This window comes from Pezoporus occidentalis, unplaced genomic scaffold (assembly GCF_034315485.1).
Source record: "Pezoporus occidentalis ecotype Australia unplaced genomic scaffold, CSIRO_AGI_Poc_V1 ctg94, whole genome shotgun sequence".
NCBI classification, from domain to species: domain Eukaryota; kingdom Metazoa; phylum Chordata; class Aves; order Psittaciformes; family Psittacidae; genus Pezoporus; species Pezoporus occidentalis.
Genome location: NW_026916304.1, coordinates 1926191 through 1950259, shown reverse-complemented (window position 1 = coordinate 1950259; position 24069 = coordinate 1926191). Strand labels below are relative to the sequence as shown.

The 24069-nt window shown below is 41.9% G+C and overlaps 1 protein-coding gene and 1 long non-coding RNA gene across 3 annotated transcripts; one reads left to right on the top strand and one right to left on the bottom strand.

Moving 5' to 3' along the window:
- Positions 1-286: 286 nt before the first annotated feature.
- DPH5 (diphthamide biosynthesis 5) lies at positions 287-22416 on the top strand. Of its 2 annotated transcripts, XM_062606137.1 has the most exons (8): positions 287-498; positions 4543-4667; positions 8029-8137; positions 16971-17081; positions 17776-17896; positions 20107-20146; positions 21190-21293; positions 22167-22416. In XM_062606137.1, exons 1-8 carry the CDS (start codon positions 364-366, stop codon positions 22388-22390), a joined length of 969 nt encoding a protein of 322 aa, XP_062462121.1. In that variant the 5' UTR covers positions 287-363; the 3' UTR covers positions 22391-22416. The 2 variants fall into 2 exon arrangements, with proteins under 2 accessions (XP_062462121.1, XP_062462122.1); XM_062606138.1 differs by lacking the exon at positions 16971-17081.
- Positions 22405-23959, bottom strand: LOC134157322 (uncharacterized). The gene is made up of 2 exons (XR_009962281.1): positions 22889-23959; positions 22405-22857 (listed from the first exon to the last, which is right to left on the bottom strand). It is a non-coding gene; the product is annotated as an uncharacterized LOC134157322 (long non-coding RNA).
- Positions 23960-24069: the final 110 nt, after the last annotated feature.

The following is a 24069-nucleotide window of genomic DNA, read 5'->3' as shown; positions in this document are numbered from 1 at the left end:
TGGCGGCGGGCGGGAGGCAGGTGGGGTATGGGTGTTGGGCTCGGGGGTGTGTATGTGTATGTGTATGTGTATGTGTGTGTGTGTGTGTGTGTGTGTGTGTGTGTGTGTGTGTGTGTGTGTGTGTGTGTGTGTGTGTGTGTGTGTGTGTGTGTGTGTGTGTGTGTGTGTGTGTATAGAGGGCGTATGAGTAGGGGTGGGCCCGCCCGGGGCTGTGTGTGAGGTGGGGTGGGCCTGCCCTGCTGTCAAGAGGCGGGTGGCAGGAGCGGGGAGCTGTGCAGGCAGCTGATGCCCGTTTCCCTCCTGTGACAGGTGGTGGTGTTGACGGTGAGCCTGGGCCCGGCGGCTGTAGCGATCTCTGGAAGCATGCTGTACCTGGTCGGGCTGGGCTTGGGAGATGCCAAGGACATCACGGTGAAGGGGCTGGAGGTGGTGAGGCAGTGCCACAGGGTGTACCTGGAGGCCTACACGTCCATCCTCACGGTGGGCAAGGAAGCACTGGTAGGTCTGGCCACTGGTGGCCCACAGGGCCTACCGCCTCTCCTGCCAAGGAGGGTGGTAGGTCAATAATGTCAGCAGGAGAAACTGGTGGTGTGTGATCTCCAAAAAGGTACGTAGGTGACTCTCACGTGCTGCCAGTAGTATCCTGGGGTGCATCGGAAGGAGTGTGGCAGAAGGTCAGGGAGGCGATCCCACGTCTGGAGCACTGTGTCCAGTGCTGGGCTTCTCAGTATAAGAGAGACAAGGAGCTACAGGAGAGGGTCCAGCGGAGGCAACAAGAATGCCCAGGGGTGTGGAGCAACATTTTTACAATGAGAGATTGTGGGTGCTGGAACTGGTTAGCCTGGAGAAGAGCAGTCTGAGAGGGGATCTCATCGATGCAGATCAATAGCTCAAAGGGAGGTGCCAGGAGGAGGGGTCTAGGCTCTTCCCAGTGGTGCCCAGCGACAGGATGAAGAGCCATAAACTGAAACACAAACATGGGGAAGAACTTCTTTCTATTGAGGGTGACAAAGCCCTGGAATGGGCTGCCCAAGGAGTTGTGGAGTCTCCCTCTGGAGGCATCCCGAACACACCTGGACACGATCCTGTGTATCCTGCTCTGGGTGGCCCTGCCCTGGTAGGGAGTTGGACTGGGTGATCTCCAAAGGGCCCTTCTAACCCTAGTGATTTTGTGAGTCTGTATTTTTATAGGAGAAATTGTTTTGCTACCTTGTGCGAAGACTGGAATGGAGAAAAAACTTTCCTTCCTACAGGTGTTGACGCTAGTTTTCATCTCAAATTCTAACAATATATGGAGATGTGAGTGAATTTGGTTAGAAAAAGGTCTGATCTGTTTAAAAACAAACAAATCAAAAGACATATCAGAAAAATACATGTTCTGGAGCCTTGAATCTCTTGATTCAGCCTGAGGTAGTATGGCGTGCCTGCTGGGAACAACAGTTTGACTATCTCACATGTCCATGTTTCCTGGTGGGCCAAGCTGTCTCACCATTTTGAGACTTAGAGAACACACACTGTTCAGTCAGAGATATGCTGTTGAACAGCATGGAGATAAAAATTTTATTAGCAAACACACCTTATGGAAGAAAACAGTAGTAAACATGTACAAATTATAACTCTGATGGCTTCACTGGGAATAGGAAGGTACAGTTTAATGTTGAAATAATACCCAAAAAAGAGCTTATCTACCCACAGAACACTGATCTTGCCTCCAAAAGCTATGTAGTGTTATACAGAGATGCTGCCTGGGTCTTGGATGCTGTATAGCCATAGCAGAATCATAAAATCACACAGTGGTTTGGGTTGGAAAGGATCTTGAGATCATCCAGTTCTAGCCCCCTGCCATAGGCAGGGAAACCTCACACTAGAGCAGATTGCCAAAGGCTCTGTCCAACCTGGCCTTGAGCACTGATCCTGGAACTGCCTCATGCTAGACCATGTTGCTCCAGGCCCCTTCCCACCTGGGCTTGAACACTGCCAGGGATGAGGCAGCCACAGCTTCTCTGGGCACCCTGTGCCAGCACCTCAGCACCCTCACAGGGAAGAGCTTCTGCCTTAGATCTAACCTGAACTTGCCTTGTTTCAGTTGGAACCCATCACCCCTTGTCCTGTCACTACAGTCCCTGATGAAGAGTCCCTCTCCAGCATCCTTGTAGCCCCCTTCAGACACTGGAAGCTGCTCTGAGGTCTCCATGCAGCTTTTCTTCTCCAGGCTGAACAGCCCCAGTGTTCTCAGCCTCCCTCCATACGGGGGGTGCGTCAGCCCCTGATCATCCTCGTGGCCTCCTTTGGACTTGCTCCAGCAGTGCCATGTCCTTATGTTGAGGACACCAGAACTGTACACAATACTCCAACTGGGGTCTCATGAGAGCAGAGCAGAGAGGCAGGATCACTTCCTTCAACCTGCTGCTCACACTCCTGTTGATGCAGCCAGCACACGGGTGGTTTCTTGTCTCAAGCACACACTGAAGCAGCTCCTGTTCAGTTGCCCATCAACCAACACCCCCAAGTCCTTCTTCACAGGGCTGCTCTGAATCACTTCTCTGCCCATGTATGTGTATGTGCATACAGCATGTGAGAATTTAGCTTGTGCTTGTAGTCAGCATGATGTGGTTTTCAGACACAAGCCTAGGCTAGAACATTTGCGGCCATCTCTGGCCTATCTGCTGTATTTTGAAATGAAGATTACTCCCTATTTCGGGCTTGGGTTTGGGGTTTTTTTCAGTACGCTGAAGCAATCTGAATTGAAATTAATCCAGTCAAAACAAAATGTTAGTTTTTTTGTTGTTGGATAGTTGGAAAATTGCATTTGGATATTTTTACTTTGCAGAATCTGCGTCTGCCATTAAAAAATGGATTCCTAGCCAGCTGAAAATAAAACACTGAATAATAGAAAAATGCTGGGTATTTTTGGTGTGGTTATTTTTGGGGGTTTGGTTTGTTTTTTATTAAGTCTTTTGAAAACCTTGAAGTCCCAAAGATGAGGTAATTGGGAAAAGTGATCAATAAAAACAAAGTAAAAGATGCCATCTTAACCTGAAACTGCCCAAGAAGGAACATAGGAATTAACTACGAAGCCCAGTTTCCATACGAGTGACAATTCTGGGTGGTTTATCTAGTAGTCTGAAGGTCAGCCTCCCTTAAACACCATGAAAAGTTATGGGAAAGCTCTCAAGAGATAAAGAACTCTATATTCTATATTCTCTAAGGAATTTTCTAGAAATCTTCCTGTGTCGATGCTTTTAAAACCAGATCTCAAAAGTCCAATGACATGACTTGCCTTGTTTATCTTGTTGGCCTGAAACATATATTAAAGGCTGCTTGATGTTGACCATCTAAATCAGACCTCAGTTTGGTGGAAGAACTGTTTGGAGCCCGTGACCTCCCAGTGGGTCTGCATCTTATTTTTTGTCAGGAGAGTGCTTTTTTGTATTCTGTAATGAATGTGCTTTGATTTGCATGGTAGAGCAGTCTCAAAGCATGTAAATAGATTCCATTTTTGGCACAGGCAGAGAAACTTACACAAAAATGGTGAGGAAGTCATCTTTAGAAAGGGGAACCAAACCCAGTAACAGTCCCATATCTAGTACTCAGTATGGGATGGATTTTTTCATGGAAGCACTGCTCTGCTTCTCTACAGTTATGACAGTTCTCTTGTCAATTCATTATTCTTTGTGAGCAAAGATGAAGCTATCGCTGAAGTCACAGGAGACTTTATCAATTTGTTAATACTTGTAATACCACTCAAGTTTTCTGAATGCTATTTAGAACAAAACCTCCTTTTTTGGTCTGTACCCTGGAGCAAACCTTTAATCATGTGAAGAGCATGTGAAATGTGTAGTGGTACATAACTTAAAGACACATATGTTCAGGTAACGTGTTCTAGAACAGAGGTTTTATTACACATGTGAGGTTGATTCTGGAAATAAAGGCATTAAAAACTTACAAAGAGACACAATAATTACTGAGCTGCTGAAGAAAAGCAAAGGACGTGATCAAATACATGTTTACTTATATACATAGTAAAGTATTTCTTCCAGAGAACTGAAGATGAAGAACTAATACGAAATCACTCCTTAGATGTGGTTAGCTACAATGTACTAGGGATAATCAAAACCACCTATGTTGTGGTGTAGCTAATGTCGTATTTGCCTCGGGTTTGATGTCAGTGTTACAGTTAACCTAAGCACTTAGACTCAGTCTTGTGGGAGGGGATGCCTTGCAGTAGGATGACCAGTTAAATTGAGTCCACCCAGATACATTTGGCATGAAGATGTCATTGAGCTACATTTGGAGCAGCTCCTCAACTGACACAAAAGGCATAAAACCCCAAGTCAGTATCAGAATAACAAGCTTGACAAATTTTGGGCAGTTTTGGAGCTACTTTATGGGAAGCTCAGGTGTTCTTGCAAGGGGAGGAAGGTTTCTCTTAAGACATGGGTCAGACTGCTGGGGAGAATAATAAAGTTGGCCTTTCCAATGTCTATTGGCAGTGTTCCTAAGTGTCTAATTTTGCTGTTTCTTATTAATTTCAATTTCTAGGAAGAGTTTTATGGAAAAGAATTGATTTTGGCTGACCGAGAAACAGTGGAACAAGAAGCAGATAACATTTTAAAAGATGCTGATGTTTGTGATGTCGCATTTCTTGTAGTTGGTGATCCTTTTGGGTAAGACAAAGCAATATTTGAAATACCGCTGTAGCTTGGTCATTCTCTTTTTTCAATAGGAAGGAGCCATACCACATAATTGTAATTGTTCATGAAGAAGCTGATTTTCATACCAGAAGCATGTTTTATTGCATTAAAAATATACATGCAAATGTCTACACTTTATATTGCTTTGCAGTTTCCTTGCCCAGATATTCTTTATGGCGAGGAATGGGAACCCTCCAGGATGTATGATTCTTTCCTTCAGCGGTCACTTATTTCATTCTTCATGCTAGCTTCTATAGAGAATATTTTTGTTCCTTGATTTATCTACTAACACAAGAAATTCTAGGATATCACATAAAGAAGAAATATACTCTGTTCTGAGAGACTATTCTTTTAGTTGCTCTTTGTACTTATAAATGTGGCTTTCACGCTCAGTTGCTTTAGAATGGATACTGATTGTTGTACAGTGCTTCTGCTTTGATATATGCTAGTTTTTAAAATCATGTAGGTTGTTCAACATGTCTTCTCCTTTTGGTTTATTAAGCCTTTTGTTTCTACTTTTTATTCCTGCTGAAAAGTAGAGTCATTTTCTATCACCAGAAGGATCTCCTTCTGTCTTTGCAGTCAGGCATCATCAATCTATAAATGTCAAGCTATACAGAAGAGCTTTTAGTCTCCAGCTGGTGATTCAAGATTTATACCACAGCGTTAAGGGGCACAAGAAAAATCAAATCACTGAGCAGCCCATTTGTGAGTGACAAAGTAGAGTTTATGAAAAAGAGGAGCAGTGTGCGCATCTGTCAAAAGCAGATGATTTATGTAAATACAGGTTGAAGGGAATTGGCAAGAGAATGTGATATTAAACTAGTACTTCGGGGTGAATGATGCTGTGTTTCAGGAATATTAATTATATTTTCAACATGTTAACATGAAAACTAGGATTCACATAAAGTGTAGAGCCACATTACCTGTACCTTTGTACTCTGATCCAGTGACTGATAATAAATACACAAGATGAAAAAAACAAACCACATGTATTGAAATGAAATGGCTGCTTGTAAGCAATATCTCGAGCTGCCTCATATAATTCGTTTCAGTATCAAAATCCTTCAATTTGACTAATATACTACGTCATTGTGGAAAACTACCCTTTTTTAAATGAGTTGCTTCTGTCTAAATGTTTATGTTCTTAATATTGCAGCTAGAACTCCTGTGCCATCACAGACCCCTAAGGATTTAGGGGTTCATGAGGTTACTAGGAAAGAGTACTGAATGTTTCTGTCCTAAGAGAAGCCACATGGGAGGAGAGTAGAAGCCATGTGACTGCAGCTGATCGTAGAGTTTCAAGTATGTTTGCAGGTCAGAAGAGTGTTTAGTCTTAGGAAAGCTCAGGTTTTGGTGGTCAATAGTTCAAGTGATAAAACAAGCTGTACCCCTGCCATTGTTCTTACTGTTGTTCACTGTGTATATGTGGTAACAGCTATGGATGTGCTAGCAGAAACCTGACAAGTTTAGTAGCATACAGGCAAGCGCACCTTCATCTAGCCTAATGCTGACATTCATATTATTACTATCCATAACACTTAAAAGTCTCTATTGGTGACAGAAAATCCTAGTAAAGCTCTGGATGCAGAGAGCTGACTCCTTGGAGCCTTCTCTAGTACTAGCCAAGTACTCACAAGGGCATTGCTGCTTTCAGCTGCCATCATTATGGACATATCTATTAGAAGAACATACTGGCTGGAGCAAATTTCAGTGACTAAAGCCAGCTGATCCCTTGGTCAGTATTAGCATAACCACAAAATCCTTCAGTGCTCCTTGTCCTGTGTGTGTGAAAGGAATAATACAAGACTCTAAAACTAGTCCCCTCTTCTCTCAGAGTAGGCATTCCTAAACTAAGTTTGTTTCTGGAAGTCAGGAACTCAGTCAGTTTACTAACCAAAGCGTTGTTTTAGATCACTTTATTGCATTCTTCTGTGCCTGGAAGCCTGTGTGTATCATGGTCTCCAGTTTCCCAAATTCAGATTCCTTCATTTTTTCCTTCAGTGAAATTCTGTTTTAAGTGATTTCAAGGCCAGGTGGGACAGGGCTTGGAGCAGTCTGGTCTGGTGGAAGGTGTCCCTGCCCGTGGTAGGGGTTGGAACTGGATGAGCTCTAAGGTCCCTTCCAACCCAAACCATTCTATGATTCTATGATTGATCTTTACAGCCTTCTAGCTGCTGCCACATTTGTGTTCCAGTCTGAAGCACCTGATCTGATTGGTGGTAGTCAGACATGCGGTGTCAAAATTTATCAGACTAAAAATCAGGAGAATTCTGTCAGGGCAACTGAATGAGGCCAGGGTGAAAGCAGTCTTCCTATTTATTTATTCTAATTTCTTTCTTTGCTTCCTTCTTTGTAATGGCCACACAGAAGTCTGTAGTACATCCTGGCAATGAGATGGCTAAGGTCACTTTTAGGTTTGATAAATTTAGCGAAATGCATTTCCGTATATCACAGGGAAAATGGAGTGCCTAGCGTGTATGTAAGCATACATGTAAGCATACATTCAAGCAAGATACATAAGTAAACACTGTTGCAGTTCAAAGATGTGCTGGATTCATATTTACCATCTTAGAAGGACTCTAATCCCAATTGCGTTAACTACAAGCCCAGGAATTCTTGCAGCATTCACTGCAAGGTGTTTATTAGGCATTAGACCTGGAGCCCAGTTTAGCTCAGTTCTAAGTTTAATTAGAAGTTTCTTAATTGTTACAGAAAAACTTGAGCGCTCAAACTTGGGCATCGGTAATTTGAGTAATTTGGCTTAAATGTCATAAAAGTCAATTTAGTCTAAGGATGTCCAAGTACTGCGTGCAGTTTACCTCAGTTCAAAGCTCTGTTTGAGTGTGTTGCTTTCCTGACATACACTGGTGCAGATGGGAGAAGGCCTGGCTCTACCCCGAGTAAGGAAATATTGGACTTGTGCTGAAGTCTATGCCAAATAGAGTTGACCTTTACAGTTCAACAGTTGTCCAGCAGACAGCTGCAGAAGACAAAGCATAAATGGAACTTTTCCTTTTCAAGTCCTTTGCAAAGCTACTTTAAAAAGTAACAATTGTGTGGTGTTAAGAGTTTTAATGATGCCAGAAATCTGCAAAGAACCATAACATATTGAGGACGCCTGTATTTTCAGCTAGGGAAGATGACATATGGAAGCCTTACTGGAGTTTTTACTTTCCATTTACAATTAGTCATGTTATTGTTGCCCTTTTGGCACCTCTGCATTGCCCTGGTTGTGAAGGGTTTAATTTTACTTTCAAAACAAACTATAATGCTGGTAACACTTGATCACTTCATCTTTTCAGTTTTTAACTCCTTTATTTTCCTAACACAGGGCCACAACACACAGTGATTTAGTACTACGTGCAGTAAAACTGGGGATTCCATACAAAGTCATTCATAACGCTTCAATAATGAATGCAGTGGGCTGCTGTGGTTTACAGGTAACATTTTTACAGATACGCTATTCCACAAGTGCTGAACTGAAAACTGGTGAGCTCTTTTGCTGCTATGGCAATGCATGTTGCAATCTGAAGCTTGAAGATCTGTAGGAACTGTACACTTCTGTTGTCAGAATTTGTTAACACTTCCTTTTCAGTGTGCTGCACATGAGCAGAAGTCCCTTTTGATGAGCGCATGTGTAAATGAATAGTGACACTTCTGCTCTGCTCTCTAACTTCCCTCTGCCCCAGGAGACTTTGATATCTAAGTTACTTTACAGATAAGGCTTTGCTCTTGTTGGCTTCCTTCTGCTACTGATGGTCACCTGATAAGTTTAGTTTTAAATTAGGCTGTTATCCTGTTGAGAGATACACTGGTCTTGTCATGAAAGGAATATGTGCAGAAGCCTGTCTGTGTGCTCAACTCAGATCACAACTGATTCCAGAATCTTCTGTGTGATGCATTCATTCTCTCCAAGGTTGACCTGTCTTCACTTTTATGCCCTTCTGCTGAGAGAGGAGAGGCTTGCCGACCCAAGGACTAGAAGAACAAGTGATAGGTTTTGTGCTTCTTGAATGGCCAAAGTAGAAAAGATCTGGTGTTCCCCAAGAAAATACTTCAAACTATTCCCTTTTACAAATATATAGGTCCATTATTCCTCTTCCAGCATGAAAAACTTTATGGCAGAGTATGTATCATAACTTATACATTATTTGAAGCCTCCTCCTTTTGTTTTCATTCATTATTTTAACATAGAACCTGCCCTCTTAAGGTTCAGAATGATTCCCTGTGTATGGGAACCGCTAAATCAAGCTCCTGCTTCACCAAAACTGAAGGCAAGCACAGGGATGTAGGTGTACCATGGACAAGAGCCGAGGCTTTGAATAACAGGTTTTCATCACTGAAGGAGGAAATATTCCTTCCTAGCATAACATAAAAGAATACCATTCTCTTTAATTTTAACAAACAACTGACACCTTCAAGTTTACAGTGACAATCTCCTTATCTCAGTGCTGCCCTGCATCAGAAGGTCTGTTGCAGTAAGTTGGGTATTATCTCTGGCTTTGTTCACATTTGAATGGTTTAGAAATGGGAGAGCCCTGTGTGATCTGGCAGTGCAGCAACACTGCCTTGACACTCTTCTGAGCTGTGAGTGCTAATCCTGAAGGGAATGCAGCACAGGATTCACATTATTTATCATTCTTTCTGTGAGCACTTCTTTAGTGATACCTGCCTGTTGCTGTAAGACTTGGGTAAAATTATCTTTTAGGAAGGAAATAGGCTCCTTGGTGTCTAAAATCTACAAGTACAGCAGACAGATGGCAGCTGCTACATGACTGCACTTACTGGAGTGGGTAGCACGGGTCTTGGGGCTGGGGCTTACCCTTTCCACTTTTAGCTTCAAGGTGGTGCAAAGTTTGCTTGTGCTGTCAAGCTGTTGACAAGTAGTTTCTACTACCTGCTATCTTTTTACTGTTCTTTTATTTTCTTAGGAAGGAAGGCACAAGGCTTGTGTTCCCAATGAGAACAGGTGACTAGGGTTTCTGAAAATCTGCTTCCCCCACAACTCCAGCTAGGCATAGGAAAGAGGAGTACAGAACTCTGAGGTGAATTAAAAACCAAAAAGAGCGGAAAACTAGCTGGGAATATATTGCAAACAGTCTATAAGGTTTGTCACATAGGCAGTTTTGGAGGTTAGCTTACTATTTCCTTGTCCCATGCTGAAGAGAACAGTCCATGAAGGAAATGTGATGTTATTCACTCTGGCATTGGTCCCCTTTTCCATTCTGGCTTGGGAGGGGCTGCCTTCCCATAAGTCAACATTTCTGTTGTTGTATAAAGCATTTTAGGAAATGGTGATCATATTGTGTTACCAGACAGACTATAACCAGCTGGATGTTAACTCTTCATTGGTCCTTACAGGCATAAACAGCAAGTGAGGGGTCTCTTATTAAAAAGCAGCCTGTGATTTAATTAGAGCTGTGGGGGAAGTTCATAAGTTTTTCCAGCAGTCTTTACATTCATGGCTGTCTCCTGCCATCAGTTTAGTTTTGGAGCTGCTGTGGTTTAAATTGCAAACTTGCTGTCAAGTATAGCAGGGATTCCTCTTTTGCTTCACCACAGAAAAGGCTGGGCTTTTTTTCTTGTGTTAATCTGATTGTAATACAAAACCTCTTTCTTTCTTACTGGAGAAAAACAGGAAACACCTTTATACGTTGTTGTGAAAGCCACATGTGTAGTGAGCTGTAGCTGCTGATTAGGCCTCAGTAAAATGCAGCTACAGCCCAGTGCCCAGTCTGTTCACAAAAGAACATGTCTCTTGTCATCAGAGCAACATTTCTGTGCAGCCAACAACATTCTGGTAGTTGTGCAGTTTTCCTGAACAGCAGTGAGTTACTGGAGTCGTTAGTGATGGTTTGTCACCTTCCTAGATCTATTTCTTGTCAAATTTTAAGGGTGAAAATCTATTTTCAAATACTTTTTTTTACTGCCTTGCCCATTTGACGGACTCAGCTTGGAAGGCTGCACAGGTGAAGAGTATATTAGTACAAAGCGCAAGTGTTTTTCTTTTAACTTTGAAAATTAAACCCTTCTAGGAAGCTCTCACAGGTTGATACCATGAGCTGTAGTTATTGAAAGCAGAGAATAGTAGAACTTAGCAAAGTATTAGTGTGACTGGGCATAAGGCTCTATGATTTGCTGTGGCTCTTTCTTTTAGGCTGTTTTTGCTGTACTTTCACTGTGTCAGGCTGAAGAACATAATTACCCTCAAAATCAAATTAATATGGCTGGAATGGTAGGAGAAGCCAGGAAAAGTGCCTGTGTGTGAGCACCTCTTAACATGTCCTCTGCAGGTTCACCTCTCCTGATTGGTATCTGAATTGTAGGTATGTTGATCACTCTTGACTCCTGTTCTAGTAGGGAACAACCACCAATGAAGAAATTCATGCAGTTTGTGCATACTGCCATGGAAGTCAAGGAGAGAGGACAGACATTCTCAGAGAGTACTTCTAGTGGATGGTAACTAGCGAGACAGTTCAGCTTTCCTCACCAGCAGCTGCACTGTAGTTCCAGAGCTTTGGAAAGCTTAGTATTTTACTATAGTAAACTGTAGTTTACTACAGTTAACTATAGTTACTATCACTGCTCAGCTACCTTGTGAACAAGACATTGCTAATCAACTAGGATCCAGCACTGCAAGCTGAGAATAAAGGGAGAGCCCAGCCCTACTTCCATGGCTTTATCTGTACCCACACTCAGTCCTTCAGAATAGGGCTGATCACTGAGGCTTTTAGCCCTAGAATAAAGAGGCAGAAAACTCAGAATCTCAAATTTATACCTTTTTCCTTCCTTCCTAATCTGGGTTACTTTGGGAAGGTCACCAGAGTGGTGCTCTCAGGACTGAATTCTCTGTGACCCAGTTCTGGTAGTGCATCTTTGAGAGAGGTCAGACATGTGAGAAAGATTCTGCATCACAGTGACCTGTGTGAACAATGCAACTCAAAATGGCTTGAGATAATGGCATTACTGTAAAAAAAGGTGATAGAGAACTAAAGTGCAAAGCTAGAGGCAAGCCATAGGATTGGAGCCACATAGGAGTCTCTCATTTCTGAGAGAGTGGTGTTGCTAGTTTTAAAAGCATTTACTTTCTATTTTGGTAGGGTAGCTACCCCATGTCAAGGCAGAGACCTGCCTCTCTTTTGAGATATACCCACTTTCCACCTGAATAGCTTTAGAACAAACATCTGCATGTCCCCTTGTGTCTGTCAGTCACTCAGCTTGATTTTTTTGTGTCTGGAGGCCAGCTCATTCTTGTAAGATTTACAGTTAGGAAATAGTTTTGTCTTTTCACTACTAGCTGATCACTGAAATGTGAAAGCAGTGCTCACTGTGGGGGTTTTGAGTGTTTACTGAACAGGTGAGTACATTTGCAGCAGCAAGTAGAAAACTATTACTTGCAGGTTAGGAAGTTGAAGGATGTTATCATTACTCACTGAGCTTACAGTCAAATAGAAAACCTGTAGTAGCTGCAGGAACGGAACCTTTGAGTTCCACCCTCTCTCTGTGCCCTCATCTTCAAAAATACTCTTTGCTGTGATGGGAGGGGCTCTGTGCAAAATGTTTTTTATTCAGCACCAGTTAAAACAAACTGTTTCCCATCATTGGTTGGTTTTCTCACTTACTACCAGCTTCTGAGCCTTTTAGAAGTTGTTTCTCAAGCTATTGAAAGGTTAAATCAGTACTGGTCACACTACTTCATTACTCACAATTGCTGTACAACTCAGTGCCATTTGTCACCAGGAAACATGACCCAGAAATACTCATTTGATCAGAATAATTCTTTTTCTCCATTCAGAGAACTCTTTCAGAGTAGTAATCCAAGTGACCAGAGTGGGAAGGAATCATTGTTTGGCATTGCTGGGAAGAGTCTTTGGAGGTTATTAAAGATAAGGTAACATTACCTTGGCGGGAAAATCCTGCCCTGTTCAACTTTGTTTGGAGTTTCTGAGTGTTTGACAGCTGAATTTTGTTCTGCTTGTGGAGTGGCTGTTTCCTAAGTGCTGATTCAGGAGGCAGCCAAGAGAAAAATGGGTTCTTCTCTTCAGCTGCTTTTATGTAATTTGTCTCAGCTGCCTCCTGAAGACTGCAATCATGTTGAGTGGGTTTCCCTCAGCCAGACATTCTTGTCTTCACAGTTCCTTTCTCTCTGGCATGTACTAAGAGGACTGGAGATTTTTGGACAGCTGAGCTAACCTGTTGGCTTGCAGTACAAAAATGAGAGCCCCCTGGGTGAATGGTAAAGACTTTGAATTTCATGTGAAGGTTCTCATGAGAGGCATTAGAAGTTGCTAAAGGTTTGTGGTTCTAAGTGAGATAGTGGTAAAGGGCTAGAGCTAAGCTTGTGGTTGTTTCATATGACCAATTACAAGCTAAAATGAAGCTTGACTGATTCTTGGTACTTCTTTGTTGATGATTGTCCAACTTCCTAAGCTGTTCCCTGTCAACAATATATAAATTAAAAAAACAATAGGAGCACTTCAGTCTGATTTATATGGTCTGGAGGGTTGTTAACGGGTTACAGAAGGCAAGGGGGAAAATTTGGCTTATTAGGTTCCTTTTTATGCAGATGGATGTTGCACAGCATCATGTCAAAACTTATGACAAGGATAAACACAACATGTCTTAGCTTTCCTGTGTATATGCACTGAGACTGATCAGGAAACAACCTGGGATAATGCAGGGTGCTGTCTGGTCCCCAAATTCCACCGAGGAGCAGCCTCAGGAGAAAAAAACTTGGTGGCGTCTGTCAGTGGGATGTGGTCAGGCTGTGCAGTCCTGTGAGACCTGTCTGCAGCATAACCTGGGACCATCTCAACGCAGCAGCCAAGGAGAGGTTCAGTCTACAGAGTTACAGGTATTGCATGTGTATGCAGGTGCCAGGTCCACAAAGTGTTACAAGACTCCTTTTTGCCTTCTTCCCCTGACATATATCTAATTCTGAAGCCGTTTGAAATGTTAGGAAAGGCGGTAGGCTTGGAAGTGAAGAACTGCTTTGTCACCATTGCAGCTGATACAGCAATAATTCTGGGAAAGATGCTGTAAAAATAAATGTCTGTGTTTTGAAATGTTTACTTCTTGGTTTCTCTGCAGCTGTTGCCTTACTGACCCTTTTACTACTATCTTGCATCTTCTCTGCTGCTTGCTTTAGTACTTTCTAGAGGGGATGGGAGATCTTCCTTTTTTAATTTCCCTATTTAGTCTCAGCTTGTTCCTTCTTTTTACAGCCTATATTTTTGTGGTGATGAGCCACAAAAGAAGTGGCTAGGTGGCTATTTTAAGTGAAAACTGTTGATCTGGACAGCTTCAGGTGTCTGTTGTCGTTCAGACTGGCCATTAACAAAGTTGGAGTAGTTTCAGTGAAATTTCACTTGTGTGCAGGCTTTCTAAGCAGAGATCATGGGACAGCTTGTTCTCTTTCATAGATGATTCTGGCCTCTTAATTGATTCTGCTTATATAAACAAGTAGAATATGACATATCATTAACTGAAAACTAAAAACAAGCACCTCAGGACCAAAATCTGACAGATTTTCATAGTATGCGTGTAAATAGAACAGGATGTTGGAGAATGTTCAGAGGTGATGAAAGTGTGAGTCGGAGAACAGCTTTCTGCAGTATTTGGTGAGCAGGCAGAGCATTGCCACCGAGTGGAGAGGCCTGGCCTCCCTTCCTGCCTTCAACTCTTGCATTGCAAAACTGAAGTGCACAAAGCTTTGTGGAAGCCAATTACTACTGGGGGGGGGGAGGAGTATTTCCAAAGACTGAGGTCTTTCAAAATGACCTTTTGAAATGTTTCCGTGAAGGTTTTGAGCGCTGAGCAGAAGGTAAGGAGGTTTCCAAGCTGAGAGCACGGAACGTCTGCCCGAGCATTTCACTGAGCCCCCTTTGAAATTCCGGCTCTTTTGTGCCTGAGCAGAATGGAGGCACTTGAACAAATGTGATGATTAGTGCAAATGTGATGCTTGAGATGTTTTAGCTTGTACAGAGCACATCTTGTCCACTCCTAAAGCCCAGCTGCTTCATGTAGAGTGTAGCACACATAAACTGCATTTGCTGTCGCCTCTCTTTAAAGCTTTGTCCGCAACCATACAGCACGATCCTTTCACTGAAAATACACAGAGCTCTTCACTGGCTTATTAAACTCAGTCTCAGATCATGACGTTAATCCTCAGTGTGCTGTAATACACCTTGGCTAACAAATTATCACAATTTTAGTCCAGTGACAAGCATAATTTCTTTAATTTTGGGGCCCTATTGAGTCTTATATGGTTGGTGGAAAGAATCCTTTTTGCTTTCAGTGGCTTCTGGTTCTAGTGGACCTGCTGTCCTCTATGACTGCTGAATCCTTATAGTGGAGTTTTGGGTACTCACTTCTCTCTCTGCAGCAAGTCTTTTCTTGAAAGTCTGATACTTTGTACTAGATTTCAAGAGGTAGAAATTAGAACACAGCACAGGAAACCGAACAACAAAGTGAATCTGCATGAGGTACAGGGAGAGAGTTCAAAATGCAAGTTCTGATACAGTTATGTGTTGCTTCTTTAATGCAGGCTTGCTCTGGTGGGGGAGCAGTGCCTGTGTTTCCATAAATGCCACGTGTCTGCAGAGGTCAAATGCTGGATGAGAAAGAAATACTTGTTTGTGTCTGTAGGAGTGCTTGTAAGGTAACTGGTTACAGGTAGTCAAGCACAACAGGAGCATCCTTTTATTGCTTCACTTCCACAGCATTTGTAGATCGCTGGTGTACCAGAAAGTTCAAAGAAGTGTCTTCCCCTCTTTAATTTAAAGTAAAAATATGTATGCAATAATGCTAGGAAATCTAATCTTTAGAAGTTAAGTTAATGTAAGTTGCAAAGGCATTTCTAGGAGATTAATAAAGCATATCCTGTTCCCTCTTGGTGTAGAAGCCACTTCTGTGCCTGTGCTGTCTAGGTGCTGAGAAAACAAGTGTATTGGTGTGAGACTGTAAGTACAGTTTTGTATGATCTCAATACTTCATGAAGCTATTTTGAAATTATTTCTACTGAATGGGCAGACAATTTCTGGCAAAAATGGTTTATTCTTTTGACATTCAAACTTCATTCTTAATGCAAAACCTGGTGAACAAAGGACAGATTCAGTGAATCTGACTGTCAGTGCTTGCATAAAAGGATAACTTACTTAACTTCTTGTTGGCAAAGATGATGGAGAATCTCTGTAATGATCAATGGAAAAGAGAAAAATAACAATGAGAACAAGTGCTGGAGGATATAAAGCTGAATGCACAACTTGTTTTTAATATGTGGCAGAACACTTGAAAAGATATGATTCCTAACAAACTGCTTACCAGATAATAACATTTTACCTGTTTCTGCACATCCTTTTCTTTGCTAAAAGCTAGAGGTGGAAGTCACCTTCCTTCAGGTTAACAAAATGCCAAAGGGACTGGGGTAAGATTCAAGTTTAATTCAGGCCACTTTCTGTACTGGATGAGGGCTGCTGCTTTGGGGAGACGACTGAGGTGGCTTTCAGGTGGTAGTTAGGTTGGTACTGGACATTTCAGCACTTGTTGGTTACTGCAGGTATACTGCCAATGAGATAAAACTGCTATCTTTCTCCCAGATGCTGTAACAATGAAGGGGTGAAGGAGAAGCATCTTGTTAAATAGTTTTTTCTTCACCTGTGGAACAAAATGGGAAGAGTTCTAGGTAGCCACCTGAAAACCAGGCAGAACATAGCTTGGTTATTCTTCTAGACGCAGCCTAGAAATAGTTAACAGGTTACATAGGGAACAATTCATTTTGTCCAACCTCTGTTTAGTTTACTGGAAGAACCTTTAGGTTGTGAAATGTACACTGTGTGTTCTTGTGCTAGAATGAAATGTTTAAAAGAGGAAATGTTTTCAGTAATATTCTAGGAACCTTTGAATAAACACTGTTCGTCTCAGCATGAATGGTTCAAATTTGAGCTTTTGGGCCCTTGAAAACAAACATGTTTCTGCTTTGATTCAAATTCTGCTCTACCAGCGTGAAAGAGTTAAAACCACAACCTAATACTGCAGGAAAGTGTGTAAAGGGGAACTCCCAGATGGGACAGAGCTGTCAGAGCAGCTTCTACATACAGTCCTCTTTCTGCTCAAGGCACACACAGTTTTTCCTCCCTGGTTTACAGAGCAAGAGAGGATATTAGACCATTGCTTGAGCAGACAGAATACTGGCCAGCTGTACAATCAGTCTGGACTTGCCCCGTTCCAGAGCTGAATTCACCAAAACTGATGCATGGTTTTGCCCTTTTACAGGTTGGTTACAGAAGCTTCCAAGCCAAATGCTGCCTTAGGTTATGTATGACACTGGCTTCTGCATCACTGAAAATGATTGGCAAGTCTGTTGCTTCAGGTGTTTTCACTGAGGTTAGGGATTTACAGAAATAAACAGTGTTAAGACTGAGAATAAAATCAGTATGTTTGACACAGAATCGGCTAGCAATATTATTCTTACTTGCAGGAAAGTGCTGGTTTAATGCACTTGTATCAGTAGGATCTCAGTATTATGGCTTTATTAGAAGTTATCTAGCCTTAGCCAAGATAAGAAATGATAAGTAAGAATTTTGGTGCTAATCTTAGGAAGCTTTTGCCTTTAGGAGGACTTCAGAATGAACAAAGAATAGAAAGTAAATTGAAAGTTCACACACATTGGAAAGGTGAAGTCAGAGATAGGTAACAACTTTACAGGTGGTTCATTAGCTGTTCTTTAACATGCTTTACTGTTTGGAGAGTAAAAGAACAACAGCACATCTCTGTTAGGAAGAAGAAAACCAGTTCACTAATTACAGATGTTTTTACAAAGAAAGGAGGGAATGCAAAGGAATGCACTAAAACTAGCCAAGAGATAGGCAGCTTTTTCCAAAGGTGCACTATTTTTAGTGCTATGTTTTGCTGTGTGTCTGTGAAAGGGCAAGCCTGAGTGTTTTACAGGAGAGTACTGTGCTATGAAACTCTTAACTAGGTTCAGGACTTTTCAGTGTCGCCAGTTGTTCATGTTTTTTATCTCATTCTATTGCATGCTCTTACTGTGTGTGTTACTGCTTTTTGCTTTGTTTTGCAGTTGTACAGTTTTGGAGAGACTGTTTCCATAGTTTTCTGGACAGATACATGGAAGCCAGAAAGCTTTTTTGACAAGATTGAGAAGAACAGACAGAACGGAATGCACACCTTGTGCTTACTTGGTAAGCAGCAGCTCCAAGGGCTCCTTAGCTACCATTTTCCACAGCATCCAGAGACAGGAGTGATAGGCATGAGATGAAGTCTGGGATTAAACAAATCTTCTCAGCTAACATGCATGTTTGAAAATATACCAAAACTTGGAACATTGATGTGTGTGTTCTTAGTTCAGCCATTGTTCATGCTGCAGTGGTCAGGAATTTGTTCATTCCTTGTGAAAAAATCCCTAAGAAACAAAGCCTTTTTAGAAGTCACATAGGTGCAGGAGGCCCAGATTTACTCTAAAGGTGACTGATTTTAAGCTAGATCTAGCTCAGAATCCCAAGTCAGGTTGCAGCGACTAGCAGCTCTCTCTTATTGACTTCATTAGGTTAGAGCTCAGCACATCTGACTTTCTGGGGAGCTAAACTGTACATTTAACCACATTGGTGTTGTGTAAGGTGATAGTCTTTTTCCTGAATTCTTTTATCTAAGGATGTTTTGGGAAAGGTGATTGTCACATGAGAAGCTTCAGTGCTGTAAAGCATCCTTGCCAGTCATGGAGCTGGAATTGAATACTGACCACTGGCACCAGGCTCTTCCATGGTGCTGCCTGATCTTCAGCCTGCCCAGCAATTCTCAGCTCAAAGCCACTTTCTGAATAACTCTACTAATCTGGGTAGCTCCTGAAAGATCATGGAATGGCAGACTGGTTTGGGTTGGAAAGGACCTTATGATCATTCAGTTCCAACCTCCTGCTGTGGGCAGAGATGCCTCACACTGGACCATGTTGCTCAAGGCTCTGTCCAACCTGGCCTTGAACACTGATCATGGAACTGCCTGCGTATAAACTAGAAGGCACTTACATGTTTATATATTTACAATTCTATACCTTTTGTAGCATCTTTTAGACACAGCTGGGATCTCTCAGTGCTAAGTTAATTAGTATTTTAAGTACAAACAGTCTGTAGTAACTGGAGGATCCTGAGCAGCAAACCAGTGTGCAAGCATCACTGCACATCAGATTTCCCAATGCCATCGAAGTTGCTAAAATTGGCAAAATATCAGAATTCTGGCAATTTGTTTTAAAGAAGGATGACTTTTGTCTTGACAAATGACTTTTTGGATGACCAGTGTTTAAACAAGGACTCTAACAACTATAATATGGTAAACCAAAGTATTCTGTAGATATTTGATATAATCATTTCTGTGATGTCCCTCTGTATGTTTTTTTATACAGTAGTGGAAGAGTAAAAGTTTGAACTGATAAAATTGCATTATAACCCATGTCCCATATCATGGACAGTTGTGGTACCTGCATCTGATTGTAGCTCATACCTGAAAACTACCAATTTGAAATGAATTGTTCCTTAACACTACTTGGTCGTTTGGGCCCATGTATTTATTGCTTGTCCAACTAGACTGGAGAAGCACATAAAAAGGGAAGTGCTGATAAGCTTTGGAATTACAAGTGACTTGACAGTCACATAAACAATTTGATAAACTGTTTTTACACCCCTTTCTTCAGCATCCCTGTGAGTTAGGAGTTGATTGTATAACTTAAGCAATACTTTTCTTTAAAATCAAGGTGAAAAATGTATCCAGCTTTTACCGCGATAGTCTTTTGGGGGTATTTGAATACAGATGTTTTGATTGTGTCTTGGACAGGCTGTGGTCAGATTTTCACACAGTTGCAGATGTGCGGAGTCTAACCTGGCCCTTTCTCTGTTGTATTTTTGCCCAAATCCTTTTTTTCTTCCCATAACAGAAGCTTGTTCCGAGTGTTCATGGGGACAGGAAGCGCTAACGAAAGTCAGGTTCCTGCATGGCACTGATGTAATTGCTGTTGATCAGTCATCCTGTTCTACCTTTTGTGATCACAATGTACTCAGCATTTACAAGTACCTCCAGTACCATGGTGTGCTTCACCATGCTGGCATTTCGCTATCCTGTAGCCTGCTATTTGAATACTTAGAAGTATTTGTATTTGTCTGTGAGATCTGTGAAACGAGCCCTATTTTGGGGTAAAATTACATGCATAAAATCCCAATGCTTTGTGATTAATTAACATCTGAAACAGCAGAATGTTTAATCCATAGTCTTTGCTCCTGTAATAACCAAAATGCTATTATAAAATTTATAGTATCTGCTCATTTAATTAAGCTTTACATACATAGAAAAACTAAGTGAGGAGTTTGTAGGGGACCTGTGTTTTAACACCTGTTTTGTTCTACAGATATTAAAGTGAAGGAGCAGTCTCTGGAGAATCTAATGAAGTGAGTCACCTTTCTGAAAGTGTATAGAAACACGTTTGTAAGATGTATAGAAAACAGTGTATTTATAAAGGAACAGAGGTTCTTTGTCTAATACTGACTGCACTTTCGTGCCGTTCTGTTGTCCTTCCCAGTGGCCACAGTCTTGTTTCTTACAAGGAGTGGAACTTTTCTGCTCAGTGCAATAGGACCTGGCTTTATTTACAGTAACTGAATGAAGCTGCAGCAAAGCATCATCTTTTGAGCTTTTTCTGTGAGAAACACGAAGTCAGAATGGATTAAGCTTGGCAAATGAAGTGTTATTTCACTGTTCTGTCTCATCCTCAAATAGATGAATAGCTGAAACACTGTTTGGAATTCATTCTTCTTTACACTTGCTAGTAACAGTGTGAGGCATTGAATACATACCACTCTTTTTAAACAGCTAAATAAGCAATATATAGAAAATACTCTCAAGTTCATGCAACTGTATTCAAGAGAGCTCTTGCCACATCTTAATCACCTCTCTGCAATCTTCTGTTTCAACAGTGGCGAATACAAACGGTTACTTTATGCACATGCTGTAACTCTGCTCTAAATTAACATCTGTGAAGTCTCACAGTATCATTGAGGTTTGTTTATTCTGGAGTTTCAAAATGAATGCTGTTTGACTGAAGCCACAGTTGGCAAAGAAAGCAGCATTTCATGTGAGAATGTATTCCTAGTCTGTAATCAGACAAACGTCTACAGGGCATTTGACAGAAAACCAGTACTTTGCCCTTGACTTGAAGTCTAATCCATCCTTCAGGAGCAGCTACAAAACCTGCATATTGCTTCCAGCAGCTGAATTTGCTCACATCATTTGCCAGCTGGAGGCCCTCCTGTTTCATAGGTGTGAGAGCACAGAAGTCTCCTCGTGTCTTCCTTACAAACGCCTCTTGTCTGAAAGGCCCAGCCTGGGCAAGGTTCATTTGCTGGTCTAGAGGTTTTTTGAAATAAACTGTAAGAACGCTGGGGATGATGAAGTGGGTTTTATGTGAAATTGCTCTACTTTTCTTTCCCTGCAGAGGTAGGAAGATTTATGAGCCACCACGCTACATGAGTGTGAATCAAGCTGCAGAACAGCTTCTTTCAATTATTCAAAACAGGAAGCTCCAAGGAGAAGAATCAGGTGCTGCTACTGCATTGTTTCTACCTGCTAGTTACACCTCGCAAGTCACACTTAATGATGAGCCTCCAAACTCTGCTCCTTTCCTCTCCATCTTTGCATTGCTTTTGGTCCGTGGCAGAATTGGGCTGCCTTAAATCCTGGTCCTGAGATGGATTTGGCAGAGCCTGGACATAGCGTAGTTCAACAGAGATGAGCAAGCTCCTGGAGGTTTAGTCCAAGCTTCAGCCTGGTGACCCTGGTTCTACCCCTCTTTAACTGTGAGCTCTTTAGAGTTACAGAAGGATTCTGAGCATTTTAGAGCAATTGAGCGTCATAAAATAATCAGTGCTATGTCTTATTCAGACCAGTCACACTCTGCGCTACATGAGCACCAGCACAAACCCAGGTTAACCCTGCAGTGCAGAACTGGGATTCTGACCTTGAGTTCTTAACACTGGTCAAGCATGAACAGCGAACAGTGTTTATTGAGGCCAAGGGTGAAATCACAGCAGCTGTAAAGATGACTGTTGTGCCACAGAAAAATTCTACGTTCCTCCTTTTAGAAGTTTATTCCTTAAATGCTGTTAAAATGAAAATCCTTTCATTTTGTCCTTCACATAGAATGAATCAGGAACAGCAGTTTCCTCAAAGTGAACACAATTCCTGAATGCATTTCCTGTTCTACTTCCACTGTCTTCCCCTTCTGACTTATAAACATCCCTAAGATACAGCTTTATTTTCTTTGAAGCACAAACTTCTTTCTAGGCCCCTCTGGTGATTTATGAAATGGAGGTTTAAGAAAACAGCGTTAAGGGTTTAAGCATTTTGAGTACTTTTTCCTTTATGTTAGGCCCATTGGTCAGCAAATGAAGCATTTAATCTTCTTTCTTACAGCAATCACTGAAAACACAATCTGCGTTGGCCTCGCACGTGTGGGTGCTCCAGATCAGAAGATTGCTTCAGGCACACTGGAGCAGATGTCCACAGTAGAACTAGGTGGTCCACTGCATTCCTTGATTGTTACAGGCACTCTGCATCCTCTGGAATTAGAAATGCTTCAGCTTTTTCCTGTAGCTGGTTCCAGTTTTGAACAGCATGTGTGTCAAAGGACCACTTAAATAAAAACAAGGCATTTACATTTTTATTCCTTCTTTAATTTCATGACAGCATAAAGTTATCCTTGTGCCCAGTTAGAGCTTGTCCAAGTGCAGTTAGATTGTTGCTTCAGAAGACAACACTGCAGGAACACAGACATGCCTTTACCGGAGGCTACAAAGTGCAAGTTGCACCTGCTGGTATCAGCTTCTAACACATTGACACCTAACACATAAAACCTTAAAACCTCTTTGTCCACGTCAGTTCATTGACATTTGCATCAGTCTGAGGCTGATGACCAGGGTAAGAAGTGCAAGTAGAGAACTGAAGAGTAGCAGATACCTGTCTGGCATCACTTTTGCTGTGGTGCATTCACCAAGCCTGCTGCATACACTGGTGCAAGTGCATTCCGGGTGCTTGCTTTCAGTTTTGCAGAAACTCTGTAGTTCTCCCACCAACAGAAACCATTAGCATGCAAAACCTGTTAGGGCTGTACTCACCTTTACACTTGGGATAGTGACTAGAGACAGGTGAGAATGTTCTTCATGTCTAAACCAAGAAAAAGCAGAACTCACCCATTGGATGTTGGTGAAACAGGGAGAAGCCGCACAGAATTCTTATTTGAGAAAGCTGCAACTTAAAACAGAAGTGAATTTGTTGCTGTGTTCATGGTACCATTTATGGAGTTCTGGACTCAGGGTCAGAAAACAGACTGCAAGAATTCTTTTTCAGATCAGCCTGCTGTTGGTTCCCTTTCAGCTGCTCTTCATCGTATGTACAGAACAAAGCAGACCTCTACAAGTGCTTTTCTTTTTAAACTGAAGGTTTATTGGAAAGAAATTGGATCCCAGAGCTCTTCGGCAATGTAGGATATTGAACATTTTGCCTGGACTTAAGTACAAAAGATTACATTACAAATTGCTAGTACTGCACTTGGGACAAGTCATGGCCAAGCTACTAACATGAGCATCCCAGGAGAAAACAATACATAAGTCTTCAGAATTATAGTGAGCTGCCTTGTGTTGTCATTAAGGTTTCCTTACAGATGTTTGGATATACTGTACTAGTTAATTTAATGCTAAGAGTAATTCCTGTCATTTAAAGGCAAGCGCTATGCTGAACGCTACCAGGAATGATTTTGGCCATTTCCTCATTCACGGTATTCCACACTTCAGCCAGAATACTGCAGCAATTCATGTAACTCTGGCACAAGATCCCAGGATACAAGACTTCAGCACACACAAGTAAAATCCACCACTCCTTTTACACAATTTCCACCAAATTGCCACAAGGCTGGAACCTTTTGTGGCTGAGACAGACAAGCAGATGAGCCAGGATTTGCACGCAGTGGGACGTCACATGCCAGGCACAGCAGAAGCCCACCTGGTGTCTTTTCACATCAGAGCAGTCTCTGGCCAGTGACATCCCAACAGGGATAGCCACTGCAACAAAGCCAAAACGGGAGGAATCCAAAAGGGAACCTCAGCAAGTTGCTGATAGGGATTTTCACAGGAGAGTAAAGGAGGAATTAACCACAGAGCCAGGATTAGCAATCAGAGAAATGAATTACTGAAAAAAAAAATAAAAAAAAAAGAAAAGAGAAAATCCCTTTACGCTTATTCCCAAACACACTTACAAGGGGTGGGGTAATCAAGGATGCCAGCAAGTAGCAGCCTGATAACAGGACAGGGCTCAATTAGTA